General features: G+C 39.3%; 2 protein-coding genes and 1 long non-coding RNA gene across 19 annotated transcripts in view; 2 read left to right on the forward strand and 1 right to left on the reverse strand.

Annotated features, from left to right (window-relative positions):
• The window catches only part of ENTPD1 (ectonucleoside triphosphate diphosphohydrolase 1), a 100,518-nt gene extending 92,970 nt beyond the window's left edge, over positions 1-7,548 (forward strand). For all 8 annotated transcript variants that reach the window (XM_044935267.2, XM_025274360.3, XM_044935265.2 and 5 more), the window contains 2 exons: positions 686-823; positions 2,964-7,548. In XM_044935267.2, the coding sequence (XP_044791202.2) occupies positions 686-823; positions 2,964-3,170 (345 nt within the window). In that variant the 3' untranslated portion in view covers positions 3,171-7,548. The remainder of the gene's footprint in view (positions 1-685; positions 824-2,963) is intronic.
• Positions 6,003-16,084, reverse strand: LOC123331434. Its single transcript, XR_006548076.2, has 3 exons — positions 15,961-16,084; positions 8,269-8,371; positions 6,003-6,138 (listed from the first exon to the last, which is right to left on the reverse strand). It is a non-coding gene; the product is annotated as an uncharacterized LOC123331434 (long non-coding RNA).
• The window catches only part of CC2D2B (coiled-coil and C2 domain containing 2B), a 107,836-nt gene continuing 96,729 nt past the window's right edge, over positions 15,301-26,407 (forward strand). For 2 of the 10 annotated variants that reach the window (XM_044935255.2, XM_044935257.2), the window contains exons 1-7: positions 15,312-16,429; positions 17,884-17,948; positions 19,967-20,027; positions 21,712-21,788; positions 22,158-22,223; positions 24,086-24,169; positions 25,491-25,635. In XM_044935255.2, coding sequence (XP_044791190.1) covers positions 17,907-17,948; positions 19,967-20,027; positions 21,712-21,788; positions 22,158-22,223; positions 24,086-24,169; positions 25,491-25,635 — 475 coding nt within the window. In that variant the 5' untranslated portion in view covers positions 15,312-16,429; positions 17,884-17,906. Of the gene's footprint in view, positions 16,430-17,883; positions 17,949-19,966; positions 20,028-21,711; positions 21,789-22,157; positions 22,224-24,085; positions 24,170-25,490; positions 25,636-26,407 lie in introns of all 10 variants that reach the window. The other 8 variants (XM_044935259.2, XM_044935263.2, XM_044935264.2 and 5 more) reach the window with 7 other exon arrangements.

Here is a 26,407-nt window from a genome sequence, read left to right on the forward strand (position 1 = left end):
ATGGAAATAAGTCTGAGCAATCTATGGGAGATAGTGGAGAACAGAGGAGCCTGGCGTGCTACAGTCCACGGGGTTGCAGAGTCAGACATGACTTAGTGCCTGAACAACAACAAGGGCAGGAGGCTGAGACGGTATGGATAGAGTCAGGACTCCAACCCTAGTTCTTTTGATTCTACATGTTGAAATGTCTTAACAAAGATCAAATTTTCCCCACACTTAAAGATCTGTAAAATGAAAATACAGACACTATATTTATTGGATAAATGTGCGTATAAGTGGACAAGCTCATTAAACAAAAATTAATGATTTCTTTCATGTAACAGTTTTTCAGTTTTGAATATATGTGGAAAATGTTTCACAAGGGATGAAAAAATATAGTAAAATTCAGTGTTGTTGAACCTATTAGACCGCAGAAACTAGATTTTTTTTTTTTTTTTTGCTGCTGGAGTACTTATTAATGTGTCATAGCCTGTGGAGGAAAAGATTCCTTAACAGACCTTAAAGTATGAACCCCTGCACCCATGGAAGGCATGCAGCACCATTCCCAAAGCCCTCTGCAGAGGCCAACCCTCAGGCCCATGTGAGCTGGGGCTTTCTACTCCCTTGATCAGCTCAGTAGGGAACCTGACGGCTATGGAGACGGGCCTGTTGTACAAGTATGATATTTTCTTCACTTTGCTTCCAGGTGCAGAAGAATTTTGGTGAAGTGAAGGAGAAATACCTGAGTGAATACTGCTTTTCTGGCACCTACATCCTGGTTCTCCTCCTGAACGGCTACCATTTTACAGCTGAGTCCTGGAAAAATATTCACTTCATGAACAAGGTTTGCTGGGTTAAGGGCGAAGTTGGGTGGTAGTAACTGAGACAGCTTTGAGTTTGAAAGAGGTAGGCGTCAACCCGACTTAAATTTTGGCCTGATGTCCTGTTCTGCCACCTCACCTCTAACCCAAGCTGGCATTTTGTGCCTGGCTCTCCTGGCATGTTGACCAGCCAGTTGTGGGCATCCTATCTAAGGAGGTCTACTTGCATCCTCAGCCTCACCTTTCTGCTCATACAACAGTGACTAACCCATTATAAGACAAAATATAAGATATTAAAGTAATATAACAGTATTTCAACAGCCACAGTGATTCTGTGTGCTGGCTTCAACATCCATCCCAAAGGCCCCTTCATGAATCCAGAAAGGATGATCATGGTTTCCTATAAGGGGTGAAGGCCCTGTTGGCTGCAGCTTTAAGAATGACCCATCCGAAAGCTCACTGTGAGGAATGAGAGGAATGACTGTACATGGGGGCCTTTGCTTAAGAAATCAGGCTTGGCATAAGCCTTAAAGAAGCAACCTCATGGCTGTGCATTACCAAAGCATCACCTGCAGGCATTCAGGCCTGGAGCAACATTTACACCGGCAGTGAGACAGATGAACACACTCGTGGTTAAAAATATTAAGGGCAGTGTTTCTCTACCTTTTAAACTCATACCAATGGATGGCAAAAACAATTTATCCCTGACTTCAAGCAAAACAAAGCATTAAGGCAGAGGACTGTGGTGGCCTTGAAAATACTCGTTTCATCACACTCTTGTCAATATTGCCTTTGCTAATTTGAATCTTTTCCTTGTTTTAACATCCAAGTTTTCCTTCTGTTCCATCATGGTTTGTCTGTTTGAGAGAGATGTCTATGTCAGACTTATATTCTCTGAGGTACCATCTATGATCTGTTATTTCTAAACCCTAGGTGATAACTCCAGTAACTCTGGAGGCTTCTTTGACACAGGCAGTCAGATAAAGTTCCAGTTTCCCATAAAAGGAAGTGGGCATTTTACAAATTATTAATTCCCAGGACTGGTAAAGGCGTAGGGGAGAGGAGCATTTCACATGCTATTGGCTGGGATGTAAACTGGCATAACCTTTGGGAAGACTGTTTTGGCAATATGTGCTAGAAGCCTTAAAATATGTACATCACTTTGTCCAACTACTCCATTTCTAGGGTTTATAAATAATTGAATAAAGTGAGTAAAAATGACCATATAAGGCAGTTCATACCAGTCATGATGCTGCAGAAATCCCTTAAGAGATGTGGGATAATATTTACAAAGAATTGTTCAGTGAATTCTACATGCAATTTAATTCCACTTTTTTCTGTGAAAAACGTGCACAGAGAGATTGGTAGGATATGACACAAAATGATAATAAGAACAACTCTGAGTGATGAAGCAGAGATGGTTTTATCTTCAAAAAAGAAGATATATGTACTTCGTGATTTTCCTACCATGACCACATACAACTCATGTAATAGAAACATTTCCACAATTCTTTATTATTCACAGACTACCTATATTTCAATACATTTCGAGGTGATTTGAAAATATCCCTAGGAAGATGGCAGGGTTGGAGAATGTTTTTTCATTTGAGAATAATCCTTTCTCATGCATATGCAATGTCTTTGAACATCCGTCGAGTAAGACTGACTTGATGGGGATTATTCCCCAGGTTTTCCCTAGTTGAATCATAACAGAAGTCCTGGTTTTGTATGGATGAGATTCCTGGGCCTGACATGGATGTAGAAGGACAGGGACAGTCAGTCTCTCATCTTTTGCCTGCTTCCTGTCAGCTTCCAGCCCCCTTCCCCACCCTATCACCCACATTCACACAAATATCAAAAGAGGAATGCAAACTTCCAAAGGCCTAATTTGAATTAAGTTCTTCTTGGCAGGAGAACTGAGCCATCTTTCACCAAATTCCTCTCTGAATCTGGGGGATACAGTAGTGAGGCCCCACACTCTCCTTCTAATCACTTGCTCCTATTTCCTCACAGCCATATTCCCAATTCAAAATATAGAAGTAATCCCTTTAGAGAACCAAATGTGGTGCTTTCACTTCCTGGTGGTTCAGCATTATGGGTAGCGTTGAAGGAAAGCTCATTTAATCCTCAAACCAGAAACAACACTTTCCCCACTGTTTGCAGGTCCGGAGCACCAGCGTTGGGTGGACTTTGGGCTACATGCTGAACCTGACCAACAAGATTCCAGCTGAAGAGCCAATCTCCCCACCCCTCCCCCACTCCACCTATGTCTTCCTCATGGTCCTCTTCTCCCTGATCCTGCTCGCAGTGATCATCGTAGGCATAGTTGTCTTTCACAAGCCTTCGTATTTCTGGAAAGACATGGTATAGCAGGAGCAGCTGAAATCTTCCGGCTGGAGTGAGAAAACTCGCCCAGGAAGCACTTAACCTCCACAGTGGGGCACAAGGTCGCCACTCTTGCTCATCAAGGCCAGTCTTGACCAGCATGAGGCTTCCTTGGCTTTTGCTAAAGCCTCTCCGTGGGAAGTATTCACCACCCTCTGCTTCAAGGACTTCCTGGCAGACACTGTCTTTTCTGTGAGTCTTTCCAAACTTCCCCCCTTTCTCTTTTGTACTCTTTGTTTGTATGGGTCTTAAAGATCTGCCTCCTTTCATGATCATTGCTTTATAAAAGAACAATATTGACTTTGTCCAAAAGAACTGTGAACCTTGAGTCCTGTGCTGGGAAGCTGCCCTGGCTAAAAGAAGAATCTTGGGAACTAATTCAGTTGTGATCTTACAGACCTGTTTCCCATTTATTAAGAAAGCCATACAATGCCTTTGGAGAAGACAGACACACACCCAAGCCCAGCCTGCCCTTTCCATTGGAAAATTTTCTAGACTAAGCAAATGTGTGCTAGGGCAAAAGAGTCTTGCAAAGGAATTTCTGTACTTATGCAGTAAATAGTTAATCCAAGCCAAAAGAGGGTTTTTGCCTAAGTCACATATTCCTGGGTGATGCCAAAAATGCTACAGAGTGGGACACCCATACCAGAGATTATTTTAAAAGCTGCTGTACATATATATATAGGCATTCAGATATCAGGGCATATTATTTAGTTAGGTGTACACATGTCAGGAAGAAAAATACAGTTACAACATAAGGTTGGAAAAATGTGTCCTCCAAAACATCTCCTGGGGTTGGTTTTTATTGTGGTAAAAGGCATAGAACCTAAAGTTCACCATTATAACATGAACAGTTTAGTGGCATTTAGAACATTCACAATGCTGTGCAACTGCCACTACTATCCAAGTCCAGAATGTTTTCATCACCAAGAAACTGGCTGGGCGTAAGGCCATCCTGAGGTTGACGGTTCCGTTTTGCTAAACATGCTAACCGGTTGCACCACAAAGATGCTCACTGAGATGTCACTAAAGCCCTGCTATATCTTACTGTCCCAGGATCTAATTTAGTGAGAGAACTTCATGAGTGAGAGTGGCATGCCTTTTTGGTGTCATGGCATTTACACAACAAAATGTGCCAGGGATCACATCTACAAGTGTTACTGCTGGTTCTAGGTACTTTTGCTGAAGCATCTTTGCCATAGACATCTTTGCCATAAGCACTTATGGCCGCATTTTCACTGTAGTAATTGGCTTGGAAGCAATTTTGCCATAAAATATAAAATAATGGAAAATAAAAGAGGGGCAATTAAAGGACACAGTGAAATGAATAACAAAATTCAAGACACTATGAAATAGAAAATGTTTGAGTACATTTAAAATGTGTGTAGATTCACAGCAGTACTGTACAAATAGCTTATTTTATTTTGCAGGTTGTACCTAAGCACTTGTCTTCCAAGTCTTTCATTCATAGCATTTTATACGGGGTTTATTTTTTTGGCTCATTGGTTTGTCTCCTCATTCTGCATCATACTTTTTCTTGTTCACTGAAATGTCTTCCTTCATAAAGAGCGATGTACACTTCCAAGTCCTTAGAGGCATCTCTGTAACTGAGCTTTGTGCTGTGCTGTGAAAGCTTCTACACAGTTGTTTGTTCTTGGCATATTGTCACGTGTCCGTTGACAGACATTCCAAAGTCATGTGGGAAATGTGGGTTTCCCTCTCCACCTTCTAGGACTGTGGCCTCTTTCTCCTCCAAAGTAGTGTTTCAAAATACGAAACCAACTCTTGGGACAAATCAGTGTCATATGCCAGCTCAATAAAGCCATCGATAATGTTGCCAACTAGAAGAAATGCTAACACATTTCAACCAGTTGAAACCAAACTGTCAAACCAAAAACTCCCACCTCGGTTATTTTATCTTTCATGAAGAATGTGCCTTATAGGCAATGAGTTATTTGATGAAAATGTTTGCCGCAAAAACTCTTGTGGCAGAGGTGTCGATGGCAAAGATACTTATGGTGAAGGTGCCTAGAACTCATTTCAACATGTAAGTAATATGTAATTAATGAGATTTATTATTTTTTAATATTAAGTTTTTGAAATCTGTTGTGTATATTACACTTAGAGCACACCCTAATCCGGACTACGTTTTAAGTGCTGGATAGCCATGTGTGACTAGTGGCTACCGTATTAAACAGCACATATCAAAAAGTACATTCAAAGCTAAAAAAACACAGGCAATAATATTTTGTCTTTCTCTGGGTGGGGGAACTTCTTTAAACAGCTATAAATGCTATAACATCCTTGCTATTATTTATTATATATGAAGTTTAACATTATCCTTAACAAGCTTTTAACATCCCAGCTCAGAATTTCACATTATTCCTCAGGTTTTGTTGCATTTTTTTGTGACAATAGAGATGCCTGTCATTCAGACCAAGATGCTTGATGATTAATAACCCTAAACTTTAGAAAATTTAATCTGGATTTAAAGATAATACAAGATAATTTGGCTGCTTATATTCTATAGTCAAAGTGTAAATTTGAATACTAAAATAAAGATTAGTCTCTTAAGCGCTCACAAAGTTTACCATATAATAGTAAAGTTACTATTAAAATATATTCTCATGTATTGTCGGTTTGAAAGACGAGTTAAATTTCGCCAAAATGGTTTCATCCCTCTCTGATTCAGAGTCTGATAATTGCTATCTTGTTTTAACATAACAAGTTGCTCACAATTAGCCAGGCATTTCAGTTTGTACTAGTTTTTTTTTTTTTTTTTTTAATTTCTTATAACGACCTCAAAATTTCAGTGGCTTACCACAATAAACATTGATTTTCATGTTCCTGGGTCTCAAATCAGCTAGTACCTCTACTTCCGGCAGTAGGTCAAGTTCAGGCCTGCTCCATGTATCTCCCACTCTCCTTGATTGGTGGCTTCCTGAGCCATGTTCTGAGTAGAAGGGTCACAAAAAGGACAGAAAATTCAGGATGCCTCTTCAGGTCTTGGCCCAGACATGGCCCTGTCACTTCCATTCACATTCTACTGACCAAAATAAGTCATATGACCAACCCCAACTTTACCAATTGAAGAAACACTGGGGAAAATGGCAGAGTCATGTGACAAAGGACATGAATGACTAATTGTAACAGAAAATTCATGAAACACTGGGCACAATGATTCAGTCTACCACAGTTTCTCATGAACTAAAACATAAAGTATGTTTTCCATAAACTGAAATCTACTTATCTTGCCAAAGAATAGTCTTAAAAATATGTCATTTCCTCCAAGACATCATCAATTCCATCTTCTTTCCACAGCCTTAACCAGGATGCTCTGGCACCTCCCACATTAGTCTCACATTCTAAAATGACAGATTAACTAAGAGACCATCTATTTATTTTCCTTATATGTTTAAGACAGTGTATAGTTAACTACTCAAGTTTTTATTTGCACAAGAATCTAATACAACTGAACATAATTGGTTTAATCACAGGTACAATAGTTATTTTAATTAATTGGGAAAAGAATGTCTGCATAAGCCTTCTTCTCTCAAAGTGGCATTTAAGACTCCATGTTTTAAAAGTGTTGTTATGCCTTTTGTATTTCTCTATTTTAAGTAAATGAATTTCTAAATTTATATTGATGATATAATGATGGAATCACCCTCATCAGCACCTGAGTTGACTTTTTATTTCTATATCCCTTTTGCACGATGAGTATCAGAGAACATGAGTCAATGAAAAGTGAGATACAGTCTCCTAAGAAACAACATCATTTCTTTTTTTCTTTTTTGGCTTGATCCTATTTGATTACATTAATTTTAAGGAAAAACCAATACAATATTGTACAGTTAAAAAATAAAATAAAACAACATCATTTCTTATAGCAAGGTTCTGAGAGGGGAGGAAAGTCCTGTGATAGGGAACAGTGTTTATTTAGGATGACTTATACTGAGCTCTACCTTTCCTCATAAACTTGCTCCTCCTCCTGCATTTTATCATGATTAACACCACCACTCCCTTAAGGAACCAAGATTAGAATCAACTTTATCAGTGTTGAAGTGACAGGGGCTTGTCCTGGCCAAGACTTTCCCATTCTGCCTTTACAGCATTTTTCATTTTGATTCCCCTTTCCAATCTTGTGATTACCACCCCAGTAGAAACCTGATATCAAGAACAATGATCTTGTCTCCAATATATTGCTTTCAGATTAATCAATATTTGCTAAACAGTTTGGAGACAATTAGTGTCCCATGTCATGTTAATGCTTGTCCTGTGGGGGAAACAAGAGTTCTGTGCTCAAATAATTTGGGGAAATTCTGGGTTAAATAAAATTTAATAAATTATTTTTTTTAATGTATTGAAGTATAGTTGATTTACAATTCGTGTGTTTCTTGTGTGTGGCAAAGTGATTCAGTTATATATATTCATTTTCATATTCTTTTCCATTATGATTTATTACAGGATACTGAAATAGTTCCCTGTGCTATACAGTAGAATCTTGGTGTTTTTCTATTTTATATATAATAGCTTAATAGTATATAATAATTATATAAAATATATAATAGTAATTAGCATCTTCTAATCCCAAACCGTCAATCCATCACTCCCCCAACCCCCTCCCCTTTGGCGACCACAAGTCTGTTCTCTATGACTCTGAGTCTGTTTCTGTTTCAAAGATAAATTCATTTGTGACATTTTAGATTCCACATGTAAAAATTTAACAAATTCTTCAGGAATCCTAAGGGCTTTTTATAAAGTAATGCTCATGCTGATTGCAGTTTGCATTTCCAAAATTTATTTGACTTAAACACTTTTTACTCCTGTAAAACAAATAATATCTCATGAAATACTAGTTTTCGATATCCTTATGATGCATCTTAACAAAAGCTAACTGATCTGGTTCAATTGCTTTAGGTTACAAATTAAACAAGAGTGGCCTGAAAGGTTATGTCACTTGTTCTAAATTATATACAATTTCTAAGCGCTAGAGCTAAAGTTTTAAAGCACATTTCTTGATTCCTAGTATATATGTTTCATAACATTATAAAATATTAATATAAAATCATGTCTCTTTTACCCACGAAAGTCTTCATTTTGAGAGTCAATCCATGATTTCATCCATAGAATTGGATGGGAGATTGGCTGCTTCATCAGAATCCCAGATATCCACTCCAAGATTACTAGAGGAAAAATATCAACTCAAATTTTAAAAATTCAATCAGAAAGAGGGTTATAGGCTTTTAGGCATAAAAGCTGAGCACAAAGTAAGAAAAAAAAAGAAAAAAAGCAAATCGGGGGTGGGCAGGTGGGTTGCGAGGGGAGGCAGGGAGGGGCGCCAGGGAAGGAGGGCGGGCGCCTAACCAGGGGCAGGTACACATTGGACCGGCGACACACACCCTATAACCGCTGTAACTGGGACCAGGTGCCCCAAAGAGGACCTGCCCCTGTGGTTAGTCCCAGGTCTACCCCAGACGAGGGCATCCGCGCAGATCCCGGCGCAGAGTCTGGTTCATCCACAGCGCTCAAGACTGGGGCCTCGGCTGGAGGCGGGCGGGGAGGAGGGCGCAGCCTTATGATGCTATCACAGCCTGGAAGACCGGGAAGAACCGCATGATACGAAGCCTCCCATGGTCGCAGGGATGGTAGTGGGAGGAGAAGAGGAGGAAGTGCGGTAGGAACCGGGGCCGGGAGGAGGACGAGGAGGCGGCCAGAAACCCAGGAGGAAGCAGCAGCAGCAGCCGGAGCTGACCGCCCAGGGTCCGGCCCTAAAGGAAAGAGCTTGCAGGCACATGGATGAGACTGCAGCCAGGGTGCAGATGGTGACTGCAACCATGAAACGAAAAGACGCTTGCTCCTTGGAAGAAAAGCTATAACCAGCTTAGACAGAATATTGAAAAGCAGAGACATTACTTTGCCAACAGGTCCGTCTTCTCAAAACTACGGTTTTTCCAGTAGTCATGTATGGATGGGAGAGTTGGACAATAAAAAAAGCTAAGCACTGAAGAATTGATGCTTTTGAACTGTGGTGTTAGAGAAGTCCCTTGGACTGCAGGGAGATCAAACCAGTCAATCCTACAGGAAATCAGTCCTGAATATTCATTGGAAGGAGTGATGCTGAAGCTGAAGCTCCAATACTTGGGCCACCTGATGCAAAGAACTGACTCCTTGGAAAGAACCTGATGCTGGGAAAGACTGAAGTCAGGAGGAGAAGGGGACGACACAGGATAAGATGGTTGGATGGCATCACCAACTCGATGGACATGAATTTGTGCAAGCTCGGGGAGTTAATGATGGACAGGGAAGCCTGGTGTCCATGGGTTGCAAAGAGTTGGACATGCCTGAGCAACTGAACTGAACTGACATACATTATCTTAGTTTCAGGTGTACAACACAGTGATTTGGTATTTTTATACACTGTGAAATGATCACAGTAAGTCTAGTTAATATTGTCACCACACCAAAATTTTTCTTATAACAAGAACTAACGACTTTCAAATAGACAATACAAATATTATTAACTGTGTTACCACACTACACATTACACATCCCCCTATGACTTAAGTTTGTACCTTTGAACCCTTTCACCATTTCTCTCTCCTCCGGCAACCACCAATCCAATGTGTTCTGTTGTGTGAGCTCTTTTCTTTAATTTGTTTTTGGCTGATTGTTGTTTGTTTTTAGGGTCCTCCATGTAAAAGTGAGATCATACAGTATCTATGTTTCTGATTGATTTCACTTAGCATAATGCCCTCAAGGTTCATCCATGTTGTAGCAAATTCAAGATTTCTTTTTTTGTGGGTGAATAATATTCCACTGTACATACAATCATATCTCATTTATTGTGCTTGACTTTACTGCACTTTGCAGATATTGTGTTTGTTTTTTACACACTGAAGTTTGTGGCCACCTTGCATCAAGCAAGTCTAGTGGTGCCATTTGTCCAAAAGCACTTGCTTGCTTCTTGCCTCTGTCATATTTTGGTAATTTTGGCAATATTTCAAGCTTTTCCATCATTGCTCTATTTGTTGTGGTGGTCTGTGATCAGTGATCTGATACTACTGCAAAAATATTACAACTTGCTGAAGGCTCAAAAAAAAAAAAAAAAGCAAATGGGCTCATCATTTGCATCTTGGAAAAATTGACAGATATTTTGCTATTTTGCCTTAATGGAAAGAATAAAGCTTAAGAACCACACGGTAAAGGTCATCAGCCAAGCCAAATTTTAGAGAGGATTTTCAACTGTTAAGGTATAAATATTATTTCCTGTGGCCAAGAGATCATAAAAATTAAGGGCTTAAGTTTAAGAACAGGCATTATGAGGAAAGGGTGACAGAACAGATAAAGGTGGAAAGGGAGTAAGGTCAGGAGTACTAAAGTACTGGACATCAGACCTCCCTGACTCCACCCATCCATATATTTTCTCTGAGTACCCACTCTTTCACTATCTGAAATTACCTTATTTGTTGAATCAGCACTATCCATCTATTCATTAGTTTGTCCATTTAGCAAATATTAATACTTATTAGGAGCCCTAAATGTGCCAGGCACTGTTTAAACACTTGTGTGTATGCTCAGTTGCTAAGTTGTGTCAGACTCTTTGTTACCCAAGAACTGTAGTCCACCAGGCTCCTCTGTCCATGGGATTTCCCATGCAAGAATACTGGAGTATGTTGCCATTTTCTTCTCCAGGGGATCTTCCTGACCCAGGGATCAAACACAGATCTCCTTCTTGGCAAGCAGATTCTTTACCACTGCACACCACCTGGGAAGCCCGTTTAAACACTTAAGAGATATAGAGTGATCAAACAAGGCTAAGTCCCTGTTCTCAAAAGAGAAGTAATAGTTACTTTGTAGGAAATTCAAGATAATGCAATAGGCAGTGACTGGTGGAGAAGGACAATATTAAATAAGACAACCAGGGAAGGTTGACTCTAAAGTGGTGATATTTAAACTAAGAGGTCAGCCATGCAAAGATAGAACATTCTAGGTAACGGGAACAGCAGTGCAGAATTTCTTCATATAACGCCTTGCTAGTCCACACAAAGATAAGATAAAAGAAGGGATCTGATCTTTCTTATTCAATATTGACTAGTCAGAGCCGAACAGAGTTCTAGGACACAGTGGGTGCACCATAAATTCTTATAGGATGAAAAGGAATAGGTAGTGTGTCCTGTCAGAGAAGGCAATGGCACCCCACTCAAGTACTCTTGCCTGGAAAATCCCATGGATGGAGGAGCCTGGTAGGCTGCAGTCCATGGGGTCGCTGAGGGTCGGACACCTACTGAGCGACTTCACTTTCACTTTTCACTTTCATGCATTAGAGAAGGAAATGGCAACCCACTCCAGTGTTCTTGCCTGGAGAATCCCAGGGACAGAGGAGCCTGGTGGGCTGCCGTCTATGGGGTCGCACAAAGTCGGACACAACTGAAGTGACTTAGCAGCAGCAGCAGTGTGTCCTGTATTATAGCACTTACTCTATTATATTTGCTGGTTAACTTACCTATTTGAAGGTAAGAGCTCTTCCTGACCTCTGTAGCCATGTGTAGTACTATATCTGACAGGTAGCGATCTTAGAAGAACTGCTAAGCAGCATATAAAAGATGCTGAATGAATACTATATCTTTATTAAAGAAGAGAAAATTAAACAGAAGATATTCTTTAGGAATGCCTGCCGAAAATGTGCTAAGATACATAAGATTTTTGGACTGTTCCGATGTTGCTTAGTTTTTTTTTTAGGGGGTAGGTGTGAGTGCTGCACCACACAGCTTACAGGATCTTAGATCTGGGACCAGGGATTGAACTGGGCTCCCAGAAGTGGAAGTGCAGAGTCCTAACCATCGGACAGCCAGGGAATTCCCTGTTGCTTAGTTTCAAAAAGAAGAAAACTGACATCTGGACATGTTATAAAGGAAATTTTCTCAGAGATAGTAGATAGAGAAAAAGATGGGAAGAATTATATCTTAGTTTAGGAATAGCAGTCACCACCTTAACAGAATACTGAGTTCAAAAAGTGACTTTTCTAAATTCTAGTAAAGGTTCCTAGTGTTGATTTTTTGGTACTTTGCCATCTGTTGAAAGGAACATTTCCTCAGGTTAGGGCTATAAATAAGCACAAGCAAAAGGTTTCCAAGAGAAGAAAAACATGAGAGAGATTTAATTGAGGACTTCTTATAAGAAATAGAAATGAGTTAGCCAGTAAATTTTCCTCCTAGAATACCTGAATAAATACTGGGAAGGAAATTTCTAACTCCCAGGCAAAATTCAGTTTCTAGCTAAACTTTATTTAGCCTGGGTGTGCTAAGTCGCTTTAGTCGTGTCCGACTCTTTGTGACCCTATGGACTGTAGCCCTCCAGGCTCTTCTGTCCATGGGGATTTTCCAGGCAAGAATACTGGAGTGGGTTGCCATGCCCTCCTCCAGGGGATCTTCCAAACCCAGGGATCATATCCAGTCTCCTGGATTGGCAGGTGGGTTCTTTACCACTAGCGCCACCTGGGAAGCCCTTTATTTAGCCTATTAAGCACTAAAAAAAGACTTTAGTGCATTATAGAATAAAACAGATGTGATCTCTAAGAACAAATATAAAACAGTCATTCTTCTATGAACTATTAAATAAACTTTACCAAATACTTATGATTTGAAAATAAAATGTGATTCTAAAAATTGAGTATAGGAATAAAAGCACAAAGCCAAAGAGAGAGTCTATAAAATATCTACAGTGAGAAGGAAGAAAAGACAACTTAAGGTGATTGACAACAGAAAATTAAGAGACAAGATTGAATAACAGTGTGCAAAACTAAAAATATAAAGTATACATGCAGAGTGGTTAATGATCCCAGAGATCATTAACAAAGAAAAGCTGTAGGTTTTGACTGGATTGTTGGTGATCTCTGGGAAGGCAATTTTAAATGGTAAAAGCAAAGTAGATACAGTAATCCCTGTTTATTTGTAGGGAACACATTCCAAGACTCCCAATGCATGTCTGAAACTGTGGATAGTACTGAACTATATATATACTATGTTTTCTCCTGTATCATATATATGATAAAATGTATAAATTAGGCACATAAGAGATTGACAACAATAATCAATAATAACTTGTATTACAGTATATTGCTGTAATTGTTTTATTTTATTATTGGTTACTGTCAATCTCTTATGTGCCTAATTAAAAAATAGAACATTACAGCAATATACTGTAATAAAAGTTATGTGAATGTGGTTGGTCTTCTTGATCAACTTCAGTTCTGTTGGAAATGTGGCAGTGCTTCTTCACTAGCAGAGGCAGCCTCTCCAGTAATTGTTACATTTTCCAGTACAAAACTGTTCCTAAAACTGTATAACCATCCGTTGCTGCTGCTGCTGCTAAGTCGCTTCAGTCGTGTCCGACTCTGTGCGAACCCATAGATGGCAGCCCACCAGGCTCCGCCGTTCCTGGGATTCTCCAGGCAAAAACACTGGAATGGGTTGCCATTTCCTTTTCCAATGCATGAAAGTGAAAGTGAAGTCACTCAGTCGGGTCCGACTCTTCTGGACCCCATGTACTGCAGCCCACCAGGCTCCTCCGTCCTGGGAGTTTCCAGGCAAGAGTACTGGAGTGGGGTACCATTGCCTTCTCCAATAACCATCCATTACTTGCAGTAAATGGCTTGGTGTCATTTGTTTAATGGGTTCTTTTGCTGAAGTCTTTGTACAGACTACATCACAAGTGATGGTACAGCACATTACTCAAGTTGTGATAAGACAAGGTACAAATTCATTTTGTCTCAACCCTGAGGAAGGAAATAAAATTAACCCACAGCAGGTGGGAATTGTATAGAACAGGGGTTGGGAAGCTAAGCGGTATGTTTTTGTAAATAGAGTCTTACTGGAACACAACCTCGCCCATTTCTTTATGTTGCCTATGGCTTCTTTCAGGCTACAGTGGCAGACTCATTAACTGTGACAGAGGATATATGGCCAGTAAACCTAAAATAGTTACTATCTGGCTTTTAAAGAAACACAATCTGTTAACCCTGTATAGAATATGCTGTCTTTACTGCCAAATTAGGTTCACACTGGGGCTTCCCTGGTAGCTCAGCTGGTAAAGAATCTGCCTACAATGCAGGAGACCCTGCTTCAATTCCTGGGTCAGGAAGATCATCTGGAGAAGGGATAGGCTACCCACTCCAGTATTCATGAGATTCCCTGGTGGCTCAGATGGTAAAGAATCTGCATACAATGTGGGAGACCTGGGTTCAATTCCTGTGTTGGAAGATTCCCTAGAGGAGGGAATGGCAACCCACTCCAGCATTCTTGCCTGGAGAAGAATCTCATGGACCGAGGAGCCTGGCGGGTTACAGTCCATGGGGTCACAAAGAGTCAAACACAACTGAGCGACTAAGCACAGCACAGGTTCACACTGAGACAAAGACTCAAGTGGAAAAGAAAAGAAAAATAACTAGCCCATAATCATGGTGTCCTATCTGAAGAGTTTCTGGAGTATTCAAAGCTTAACCTGAAGAACTAAATGGGCAGGATTAGGAGCCAGTGAACTCAGAAGACACTGTATTAATATAATAATCATTCCAGGAGTTAGGTGTACTTAAGGAACACCACAGACTACATATTATTTGCACATGCCCACATTCTCCATAACGTTGCTATTTAAAGGAAGTATTTCTAGAATTTTTCTCTCTTTCTCCACTATCATTTTTCCTGAATTCCTATACAGAAGAGCCCTACAAAATCAAGATGGGAGACGCAGTGAGGATTTTATTCAGAATGACAGTTTGGCCAAATGATTTCGAGGTTTGGACACGTTTATCTGTATGCATTATTTCAGATTATTAGGTGAGTAGAACTTCAGGTCTATTTCTACTTATGTCATAATGTACCAGTATAACCTGGAACATTAGCTTTGCAGCAGTTTCTTTACTTCCACATCTCCCCTCCCCTAAATGTACAAGGTTTGTTAGAAGTTTTAAACACTTTCTAAGTTTCTCTAGAATTAAAGCGCTAAGCACAACGCCTTACAGAGAAAGGGAAAGGGAAAGGGAAGTCGCTCCGTCGTGTCCGACCCTCAGCGACCCCATGGACTGCAGCCCTCCAGGCTCCTCCATCCATGGGATTTTCCAGGCAAGAGTACTGGAGTGAGGTGCCATTGCCTTCTCCAATTACAGAGAAAGCAGCTAATAAACATTTGCTAAACGTTTGAATGAACGAAAGCGTACATAGATAGCACCGCCGTGCGGCTTTCCATACTAGCAAGATTCCTCACTTCCCACCACGCCCCCGCCAAGAGTTTGCCAGGACATATGTCCAACCACAGAACATTTTATTTAACTCTTTATTTTAACACGGCGATCCATCACTGGGAAACGAAGATAAAACAATGTAAAGTTTATTATTATTATTAAGCAAAGATGACATGACTCGAGTGAGCGTGTCCAGCATGCCCTATTTTAAGCTTGAAAAATAAATTGATTACACTAATAGCAGGCTCCGGAAAGAGAAAGACCTCCCCTTCTCCCGCCACCCTGCATATCCCGGGCGGTCTTTTGAGATGCCACACCCAAAGCGCCTGAACTCAAAGAATCTCTCCTCGCGGCAAGGCAGAGGCAGCGCAGAGCGAAGCAGGTCGCAGGCTCCCAGGCGCATCTGGACGGCGTTGGCGACCGCACTTCCACGGGCAGCTGGGGAGCATCCTCCGCCAGGAACACCTGCTCAGAGGCGACTCGGGTGGTTACCCCGGGCCCGCGCAGGCCGGGGAGCGTGCGGCCGATACTTACCGGTTGGGGATACAATTCTAAACCAGGACGAGAGATGTGGGGCTGTCACGATCCAGGCCAGCCCGCTTTCAGATCTCTTCCAGAACAGCCACCAGGGCAACTGCGGCTACTGAGGCACAAGCTCAGCGGCGGGTGATCAAAACCCGCGGCTCCCACCAGGCACGCTAGGCTGAGACGAGGGTGAGTCCCAAGCCCTGACAGCCAGGTGAGCAGAAGTAGCGCACCGAAGATTCCGGAAGATTCAGGCTCGGCGCGCGCTCCCGCCAGGCTGGCTGAGAGGCCACATCGCGCATGCTCCTGGACCGCCTAGACTTTCAGCCCCGAGGAGGAAGAGCTCCGCAGGCTTGGGGTGCGCGGGGTGTAGACGTCGCGAGCGGTGCGAGGCGGTTGGTGACAGCTCAGAGTCCGTGGTGAACTGCGCGTCCTGACTTCGCCGCCCAGGCATAGCAGAACTGCACCGACCATCCAGGTGAATGTCTTAATAACTCATAAAATGTCCTTACCCTTCCCTGTCGGACACTGCAATATTTTGTCTGGTTGCAGCCCTACTCTGTGGAAAGAGCCCGCGGAGTCCCCAGACTGCCAGATCCAGACCAGCATGGGCCACTGAGACTTGTAGTCCCTAAGATCTGGCCCATCCATTAGTCATCACCTTTGAGAATTGATAAGGCTGAGAACCATTCCATTATACAGCGTTGGAGAGCAGTGCTTGATTTGTTTCAAATCCAAGTTCGTATTATTTATTGAGTCCCTACTCTGTGCTGAATACTTTGCTAGGATTGGTGGAGGGCAGATGAGTTCAGTGCTCAGCTCTTGTCCTCACTTTAGAGCAGGCGGAAAGTGAGCTTGCAGGGTAGGCTGTAATGAACAAAAAATACGTTATTATTAGTGCTAGTGGAGATCAGGAAAAAAAAAAAAATCCTGGAAGATGTGAGGTTTGAATGAGGCTTTGAAACGTGGAATGCTCTAGATTAAGGGAAAGGTGGAAAAATCAAACAATGGAAATGCCAGGAAATATAAAGAAGAGTTTGGTCTGAGTATAGCTGAAGGTTTATTTTGGAGAGCGGTGAGCAGGGCTTAAAGTGGGGAAGTGGACAGAAGCTTTCTTGGCCTCACTTACAGAAAGGTGCTCTGTTTTGAGTTTCTCTCTAGCAGAGACTATAAGTACAGGCACCAATATACATTTTCAGGTTTAAATAAAATGCAGCATCACAGGACTTACTTGTGTCCAGTTTCTAGACCTCATAGTTCTCAGTGCTATATGGATTAATACATTTTTATCAATCCTGTGATGGATTTTGTGGGTAGCGAAATTATATTGCATTGTGTGTTGGATACAATCTTTCAAAATATACTACAGCTTTTATAATTTGTTTTGTCACCTATTCAGTTTTTATATATTATAATACCAGAAGTTTCAAGGGAATTTGACCCAATCTATCTTGACCTAAACAGGTTGTGATGTTTCCAGACTTAGTTCTGAGAACAATAGATGATTTAATTTTGATGCCTTTCAAAGACATGTACTGATTCATGGATCAGAAAATCCTTTGTCAAGACTTGGTTCCTAGACTTTCTTTTAGAAAATAAGATCACAGTTAACTGAAAGACACTAATTTTCAAACTTAAGTAATGGAACATGGAATTCATGCTCGTTTTTGTGAAACACTGTTAAATAATGCTGTCTCACACTTAATTGTAGAATTTTTTGGTTAAGTTCCACCTTTTCCATATGCCAGTACCAGTAAAAAGTAAATATTACGATGATCAATAACTAAATAGTATTAAAAGCAATAGTGTGTTTCTTTGTTTAGTTTTTAGTTAAATTAAAAAATTTACATAGCATAAGTTTATCTTATACATCAAAATAGTTGTTTTCTCTCAGTAATATATCATTCTTAAAAATATTTCTTATTTATTTAGAAAGTGGAAATGAGAGAAGCATCATGAAAAAGATTTCAAAGAGAAAAGAAGATATTTTCAGAAAGGTATTAATGGAGTTTATAAGGATTTTGATTATACAAAATAGCTCAATTATAAATGTAGGATAATCTTGGAAAAAATGATATATTTGGTTTTATATACAAATCATACAGTTCATATGTTAAAAAATAATATGAGAATTTAAGGGTGATATACTGTTTGATCTGTCAATTATGTAATTAAGAGTATTAGAGGTGAATTATTTATATATTTACTTATTTATTTGTTCCCTTATTTGAATATTTATTTATCTGTTCTCTCAGCCAGCCAGCAGTCAATTCCTTACTTTGCTAAAAAAAAAGTTTTTCTTTTTTTTAATCAGCAACTGAAACATTTTTAGGACCGGTATCTACATGTCGCCTATAGTAATTCCAATTAAGATTCATATTTTATTCCTGTCTTCTAAATGGGGATGGGCAGTTATGAAAAGTATATCCAGCATGTTGGGTGATATTATTAGGAATTAAAGGAGACCTCTATCACTCACTGGGTGGCATTGATGTTCCATCACACCTTCAAGGTTTGCTGTCCCCTTGGTCAAGAATAAAATTAATTATTTTTAATTTTGTTGAGGAAAATGCTGAAGGTTTAATAAGAACAGAACATCTTAATTCGTATTGACCTTTTTCAGCAATTCTTAAGTGTGGTACAGAAACCACTGTGGATTTTGGAGTTCTTTCAGAAAGTGTATAGACTAAGCTTGTAACTACAGTCATGTCAGTACCCTCATGTCAATACCCTGCTTTGGCTTTTGACCCGAATCCATGTTTTTACTGTGATTATAAATCTGATGTGTGTCTGCTTGCTCCTCCCACTTCAGCTGCACACTAGTTTGGTTAGCATGTACAGTTGTTGTTTAAAGAGTCTTTTGCTATTCTATTTTTTTAACTTCAAATGAAAACCAAACTTACCCATATTGTGCTGAAAAAGAGTTTAACATTGCTAGTATGGTTTCATTTTGGAATATTGAGGTTTAAAAAGTGGTGAAGGAAATAAATGCTGATTTTAACATGTTGAGTTTTTGATGATGGTAGGATATTAAATTAGAAATACCACTAGGCAACTAGAAATATGGTATTCAGGAGAGCAGTCAAGGTTAGAGACACATTTAGGAAGTCATGGGAATATATACATTCTGCAAAGCCTTTGAATGTACCCACATTTAAGCTATTAAGAGAAGTGTGACCAATGAAGGATACAAGGAGTAAGTGACCAGAGAGGTAGAATGATAGAGGACAAGGATCTGGAAAGCTTTTAGAAAGTTATCACATGCTACAGAGTACTCAAGTAATAGCCAACATTGATATGGTGTTGAGTTTCAAAGTATTTTTATTTGTTGATCTCATTTGATCTTCCTAAAAGATACATGAAGTAGGCAATATATGAACACTAAGAACTAACTACTGGATTTTGTCATTAAAATGTTCTTTTAAATATTACAGAGAGCAATTTCTTAATTTAAAAATCTCCTATGTGTAAAGAGCTCATGCCTGCATGCTAAGTCACTTCAGTCATGTCCAGCTATTTGCAACCCTATGGACCATAACCCACCAGGTTTCTCTCTCCATGGAATTTTCCAGGCAAGAATACTGGAGTGGGTTGCCGTGCCCTTCTCCACAGGATCTTCCCAACTCAGGGACTGAACCTGTATCTCTTCCTTCTCCTGCATTGGCAGATGGATTCTTTACCATTAGCGCCACTTGGGAAGCCATAAAGAGATCATACCAACTGATAAAAAAGTGAAATTTAATAAAATGGGCGAAAGATATGAATTGTCATTATAAAGGCACTAACTTTCAAAGGATTGCTGCTGCTGCTGCTAAGTCACTTTAGTCGTGTCTGACTCTGTGCGACTCCATAGACAGCAGCCCACCAGGCTCCTCTGTCCCTGGGATTCTCCAGGCAAGAGCACTGGAGTGGGTTGCCATTTCCTTCTCCATTCAAAGGGCTGATGAACTTATGAAAAGATGTTAAATGCCAGAACAAAAAGATGCAACGTAACCCTACCCCTCTTTTCTTGCAGATGTCAGAAGACACAGATAACATTGCAGTAGAAGAAAATGTAGACAAGCATCTTCCAAAAGGTTCTCAACAAGTATACCACAGCTCTGATACTGCTGGGCTTTATTTTTTTAATATAAATGACTAGTTCTACCCCACAGTTTCATTGGGGAACACAGTTTCTTGAAAGATGAGTTCAAACAGAAACTAAACTTCCTATATAATATTTAATACAAGTGGACATAAGGAAATAATGGTAAAGTCAGTGCATGTAATAAAATTATATTTTGTTTCCTCTCTTTTTCTCTGCAAACATGGAAAAATCTCCTCATGATTCACACCGTGTTCAACCATAAAGATACAGAGATCTAGAACATGCTTCAGGAAACTTCAGATCTCAGGAAGAAAGATATATAAATAATGGTTTATCCCTGTTTCATTCATCCAGCACATATTTATTAAGCACCTACTATATGCCATCTGTCATTCTAAGTTCTGGGAATAGAGTATAAACAAACCAACTAATAATTTTTAAATTATATCACAGAATGCTGCAGTTAAGAATGAAGATGTTTGGGGACTTCCCTGGTGGTCCAGTGGTTAATACTGCACTTCCAACTGAAGAGTGCGTGGGTTTGATCCCTGGTTGGGGAACTAAGATCCCCCATGCCTTATGGCCAAAAAGTTAAAAGAAAAAGAAGAAGATTCTCATGACCTATACTGATTTAGTTTTATGCTCACCGTTTATTTCCACCATTTTCTATTTATCATTAAGTACTCAAAGGCACCTCATGTGAAGAGTTGACTCATTGGAAAAGACTCTGATGCTGGGAGGGATTGGGGGCAGGAAGAGAAGGGGACGACAGAGGATGAGATGGCTGGATGGCATCACTGACTCGATGGACGTGAGTCTGGGTGAACTCCAGGGGTTGGTGATGGACAGGGAGGCCTGGCGTGCTGCGATTCATGGGGTCGCAAAGAGTCGGACACGACTGAGCGACTGAACTGGACTGAACTGACGGACTCAGAGGCAGGGAGAAGAAAAAGAAAAATACAAGGCAAAATGACCATTAGGTCCTCCATTTTCTGTACTTAGGACTGCATGACTCCTGTCCTTCTCAGTGCATATGGTAGATCATCTGATGGATGAATCAAAAATAATACGTGGCTTAGAGTGCACTCAACAGCTGGAGCAGTCTTTATACTCAACAGGATTGTTTCATTTCTTGTAGGAACTTGTAGGAATTGGGGTCAGCAGTATTACACTGAATTTTCAAAACTGACATAAGTGGTTAAAAATGAGTGCTTGAAGACTTACCTCTCTTTTTTTCAGATTGCTTCCTCCTCAGTTTAATCAAGTTGAAGTATTGATATTTATATATGTTGTAGACTATAGAGCAGCTTATATAGAATGGCTTTGATATTTATATATTTTGTAGACTGTCTACAGTTTATATAGAATATTACTGTTCTCATGGACTTTTTTTTTCCTAAAAGGTAAAAAAGGCTTCTTAACAATTTTTTTTTTTTTTTAACCTCACTGCAAAATTCAGTCCTCATCATGCAGGACTATTCCAGATGAAAAGGAGGAAGGTTCTAAGCTCTGTTTCCTAGATTCTGAACTCTCATGGGGCAGTGATTTGGTCTTCATAATTGTCAGGATCCAAAGAAATGCATATTAGCTAGCTATTAATAAGTACTCTATTGCTGTTTAGTTATACTTTAAGAAAGTGTCATGAGCTCTGTATTATGTTGGCTTCTTGACAGATTTGAATATAGAAGAAAATCGAAACATAATAGAAACTCTGAGAGGCAAAGTAAGAGAAAAGCTAAAAAATGCCAAGGTAATGCTAATTTTTTTTCTTTCTTATTTTCAAATTTACTGTTTAAATGCAGCATGTGTCATGGTGAACTTTTCTTTGCCAGAAAAGAGCTAAAATTCGGTTTTAACAAAACTCCTTAAATCCAAAAAGCTTTAGATTCTTTCCTTGCTTTTTTTCCTTCAAACCTAAAGCCAAGAAAAATTAAATGATTTACTTGTGGTCACCATATATGACATCTCAGGAGAGAACATGTATATACTTTTTAAAAAAGAAAAACATTGAGAAATCTTTGTTTTTATCCATTTTTGGCCCAAGACTTATATGAGCATGATTAAATCTATATCTGTAGAAATTAAGTTTTCCATACTCTTCATTTGCATTGTGTTTCAGATTAATCAAGGTGAAAAATCGTCAACTCAACTGCTCATTGATAATAAGGTATATCAGTGGTCTAAGGTGAATAACTCTTTTTTAACCTATTTAACCTTTATGGAGATGTACTTTACAGAGCAAAAATTCACCCATTTTAAGTGTACGATTCAGTGAATTTTAGTAAACTTACAGAATTATGCAGTCAACACTATAATCCAATTTTAGACCATTTTTGTCACTCTTATGCCAGTTTTCAGTCACTCTCTATTTCCACTTGACATTATTTTTTATCCTAAAAAATTGTAATACAATATTTTAGGTGATCCCTGACTACAGATTTTGTTCTAAAATCCAATGTATAATCATATATTTGAAACTTGAAATGACAAAACAACTCACATTTTGAAAGAGCTGTGTTATTTAGAATAAAGGTAAAGCAGCTTTAACAAAAAGATTCAAACTAAAATGTCTTCTTTAAGATAGAAGTTTTATTCCTCTTTAATATAATAGATAAGTAGGAGGAGCCATGGAGAAGGCAAATGGCACCCTACTCCAGTACTCTTGCCTAGAAAATCCCATGGATGGAAGAGCCTGGTAGGCTGCAGTCCATGGGGTCCCTACAAGTTGGACGCGACTTCACTTTCACTTTCACTTTTCACTTTCATGCATTGGAGAAGGAAATGGCAACCCATTCCAGTGTTCTTGCCTGGAGAATCCCAGCGACGGCAGAGCCTGGTGGGCTGCCATCTATGGGTCACACAGAGTCGGACACGACTGAAGCGACTTAGCAGCAGCAGTAGCAGTCCAGTCTGCTAGGTGGAGAAGGGCATGGCAACCCACTCTAGTATTCTTGCCTGGAGAATCCCATGGACGGAGGATCCTGGCAGGCTACAGTCCATAGGGTCACAAAGAGTCATACTGAAGCGACTTGTATGCACACACGCCAGGCTGCTAGGAGAGTTCTGCCTCTTCAACACTTGGTCTCCATCCCTGAGTCCAGTGGCAAACTCCAGAGTTTTCATTTGCTGGCCAAAGGCAAGGCAGGAGGAAGAGAGCCATAGGATTGCAGATTGATCTCTTGCAGGACAAGACCTGCAATTTGCACACCTTATTTCCACTAAAAGAACATGGGTGCATTGTCTAGATATCTAGTTAAAAGATTCTATTATTAGAGATAGGAAAAAAGACAATCATGAACAACTAGTCATTTTTGCCATAAGCAATGAGAGTATTAAACCCTACAAACTTTAAAATGCAATGATCGTTTCTTGGGTTTTTACAAAATTCATCTTTGTTCTCTTTGTAGGGTCCTTCTTGGACTCTTAGTACAAATTATTTTAATTAACTTTAAAGTAAAAATAGACTAAATAAAAGATGTTTGTATATATGTTATTCATTCAACAAATGAATAAAAGTGTGCCTAGATTTGATATAATTTAACTATATACTAAAAAAAAAAGTAAATTTGTCAAGATCACTTCATTGAATGTCAAGAAAAGAGGTGAAAAGGAAGAGAAATTGGCTTCTAAGAATTTCCATTACAAACTACTAAATTGGCATAGCTGCTCAGGAAGTTGAGAATTTTAGCAAATGATTTTGCAAAGAGCAGAGACAAAGGGAAGTAAAAGTATATACTGACAATTTATATATAAGTATTGTTGAAAGTTAATGAGCCAGCTGTTGTAGATACAAATATATAGGATAAGCTTTTGTATTTTGCATTTTTTAAAATTCTTTGTCTCCTCGGAACTAGCAGTTTTATTGATTGACTGATTGATAGATTGATTCTTCTCCCAAATCTCTCTAAAAACAATCCATTAAATGTATGTGAGAAAGAAGTGATAGGTGATTTACATTTAAAAGATTCCTTTATGGTATTGAAAAGTGAGAGTCTATTTATATTCATTTCAACACTGAATACTGGCTTACTGTTGTTTAACCCACAGGCTGAAGTTCCACTGGATGAAGGTCTTTCATTTTTCATTCTGAGTGGTGAAGAAGACTCAGCTATAGGCCAATCTGCAGAGCAGGTTGGGTTTGTTCCTCCTGAAAATATAGGCAGATTCAGTAGGATAGGGTTTATGAAAGAGATCTACATAGTCACGAATAAAAATCTGGGATTTAAGATGAGAGCTTGATGTTACTCAGCTGTCAGGGCAGATCTCAGCTCTGAAGCCAGGTTTAAAGCCCTGCCAGGGGTAGCTTGGTAATGGGACCTCTGGAAGGTACAAAGAGCCCCTCTTTGTGGTTGAAATCTTCAAAGAGATCCCCTATGTGAAGATACCTCAAATCTTGCTCGAGGTGTCAGTGTCATATCTTGTTTGGCTTTTGAAAAAAAATGCCACAAAATTTCTGACTTTAAAAATCCTTTTTTATTTCATGACAGAGATATATACAGAAAGTATGATGATGCGATGACGTGATATGAACCTAGATGATACTTAACCATGTTACTCAATTTTGTCAGAGTTGATCAAGGCCATGTACAGTTATCTATTCAAAGGAATTCTATGATTAATTCTTTTTATTTAATTATTTGTCCCTAACTGTATGTTTTCAAAAATTAAGGGATTTTTATTTACATGACTTGCATACTCTGTCTCCTTCTTTCTTTCAATATATGTAGATTTTAAGTTAGACAACTACAGTCATCTAAAATGGTGATTTTTTGTGTGTGAAGAGACATATAAAATTTCTGATATGATATAAAAGTATACATTTTCACATTTAGTAATATATCTACTTCAATATTGCCATTGTTTGAAACTTTTATATATCATATTTCAGAAATAATTGATCATCTGTCTCAGACTTCTACTTGTGTTTCTACTTTTCTTTCTTTTTTTCTTAAATAGCATCCAGAAAAGAACATGACTGCTCCACATTTCCTTAGGTAGCACTGCTTTCTGAATGGCGAAAAAAATGGGGCTGAAGACCACATGACTTGTCCCTAGACTTTGCCCTGTACTGTGAATTCTCAACCATTGGACTATCATAGACCAATATCTCAGAACATTTTTCCATAGGAGAGGAGAGACTTGAATTGTAGTTTTTTTCAGTAGTATTTTGTTGAGAATTGCAATGAAGGGCTATAGGAAGATCATAGTTTATGATATTAAGCCTTAAGGGAGTTCTTCAATGTTCAATGAAAGTTCACTGTAACATGGTGAACTTGAACTTGAACTGGGTGGCTTAGATCAGAAAGACTTAATGGCAGGATTTTAGTACATTTTATTTATCTGCACATTAATCATTGGGGACAAGCATGTATACTTATTTTTCTTTTGGGACTCAACAGAGATTAGTAATGGTAGTTACCACAAATATTTTTCACTTGGTAATGATTTACAGAACTTTGCTGAGGGCCAAGATGAAGATTTTGTGGAAGAAGTCATTTTCCCAGATTTACTTGAAGTAAAGGCTGCTGATTATGAAGATGACCAAGAACAAATAAAAAAACCACAGGCAAATATTTTTGTTCCAAGTAGTTCTCCAGGTAAAGGAGATTTTTTTCATGATATCATTTTTTTCATGATAAAATATTCAAGTCATTAATGAATCATAGTGTAGGATAATAGCTTCTTTGTATGGTGGATAGATAAAAAGTAATGATCTAAAATTAAAGAAAGTTTTTTGTAAATATTCCTTGTGCATTCTCTGAGTTTAAGGGAATTGGTTAAAAGAGCTCATTCAATGTCGTGTGTGTGTGTGTGTGTGTGTGTCTGTGTATTTGACTTTCTGGTAGACTTTTAGTTCAGTTCAGTCGCTCAGTCGTGTCCGACTCTTTGCAACCTCATGGACCGCAGCACGCCAGGCCTCCCTATCCATCACCAACTCCTGGAGTTTACTCAAACTCATGTCCATTGAGTCCATGATGCCATCCAACCATCTCATCCTCTGTCATCCCCTTCTCCTATGCCTTCAATCTTTCCCAGCATCAGGGTCTTTTCAAATGAGTCAGCTCTTTGCATCAGGTGGCCAAAGTATTGGAGTTTCAGCTTCAACATCAGTCCTTCCGATGAACACTCAGGACTGATCTCCTTTAGGATGGACTGGTTGGACCTCCTTGCAGTCCAAGGGACTCTCAAGAGTCTTCTCCAACACCACAGTTCAAAAGCATCAATTCTTCTGTGCTCAGCTTTCTTTATAGTACCACTCTCACATTCATGTATGACTACTGGAAAAACTATAGCCTCAACTAGATGGACCTTTGTTGGCAAAGTAATGTCTCTGCTTTTGAATATGCTATCTAGGTTGGTCATAACTTT

Source organism: Bubalus bubalis, chromosome 23 (assembly GCF_019923935.1).
Source record: "Bubalus bubalis isolate 160015118507 breed Murrah chromosome 23, NDDB_SH_1, whole genome shotgun sequence".
Taxonomy (NCBI): Eukaryota; Metazoa; Chordata; class Mammalia; order Artiodactyla; family Bovidae; genus Bubalus; species Bubalus bubalis.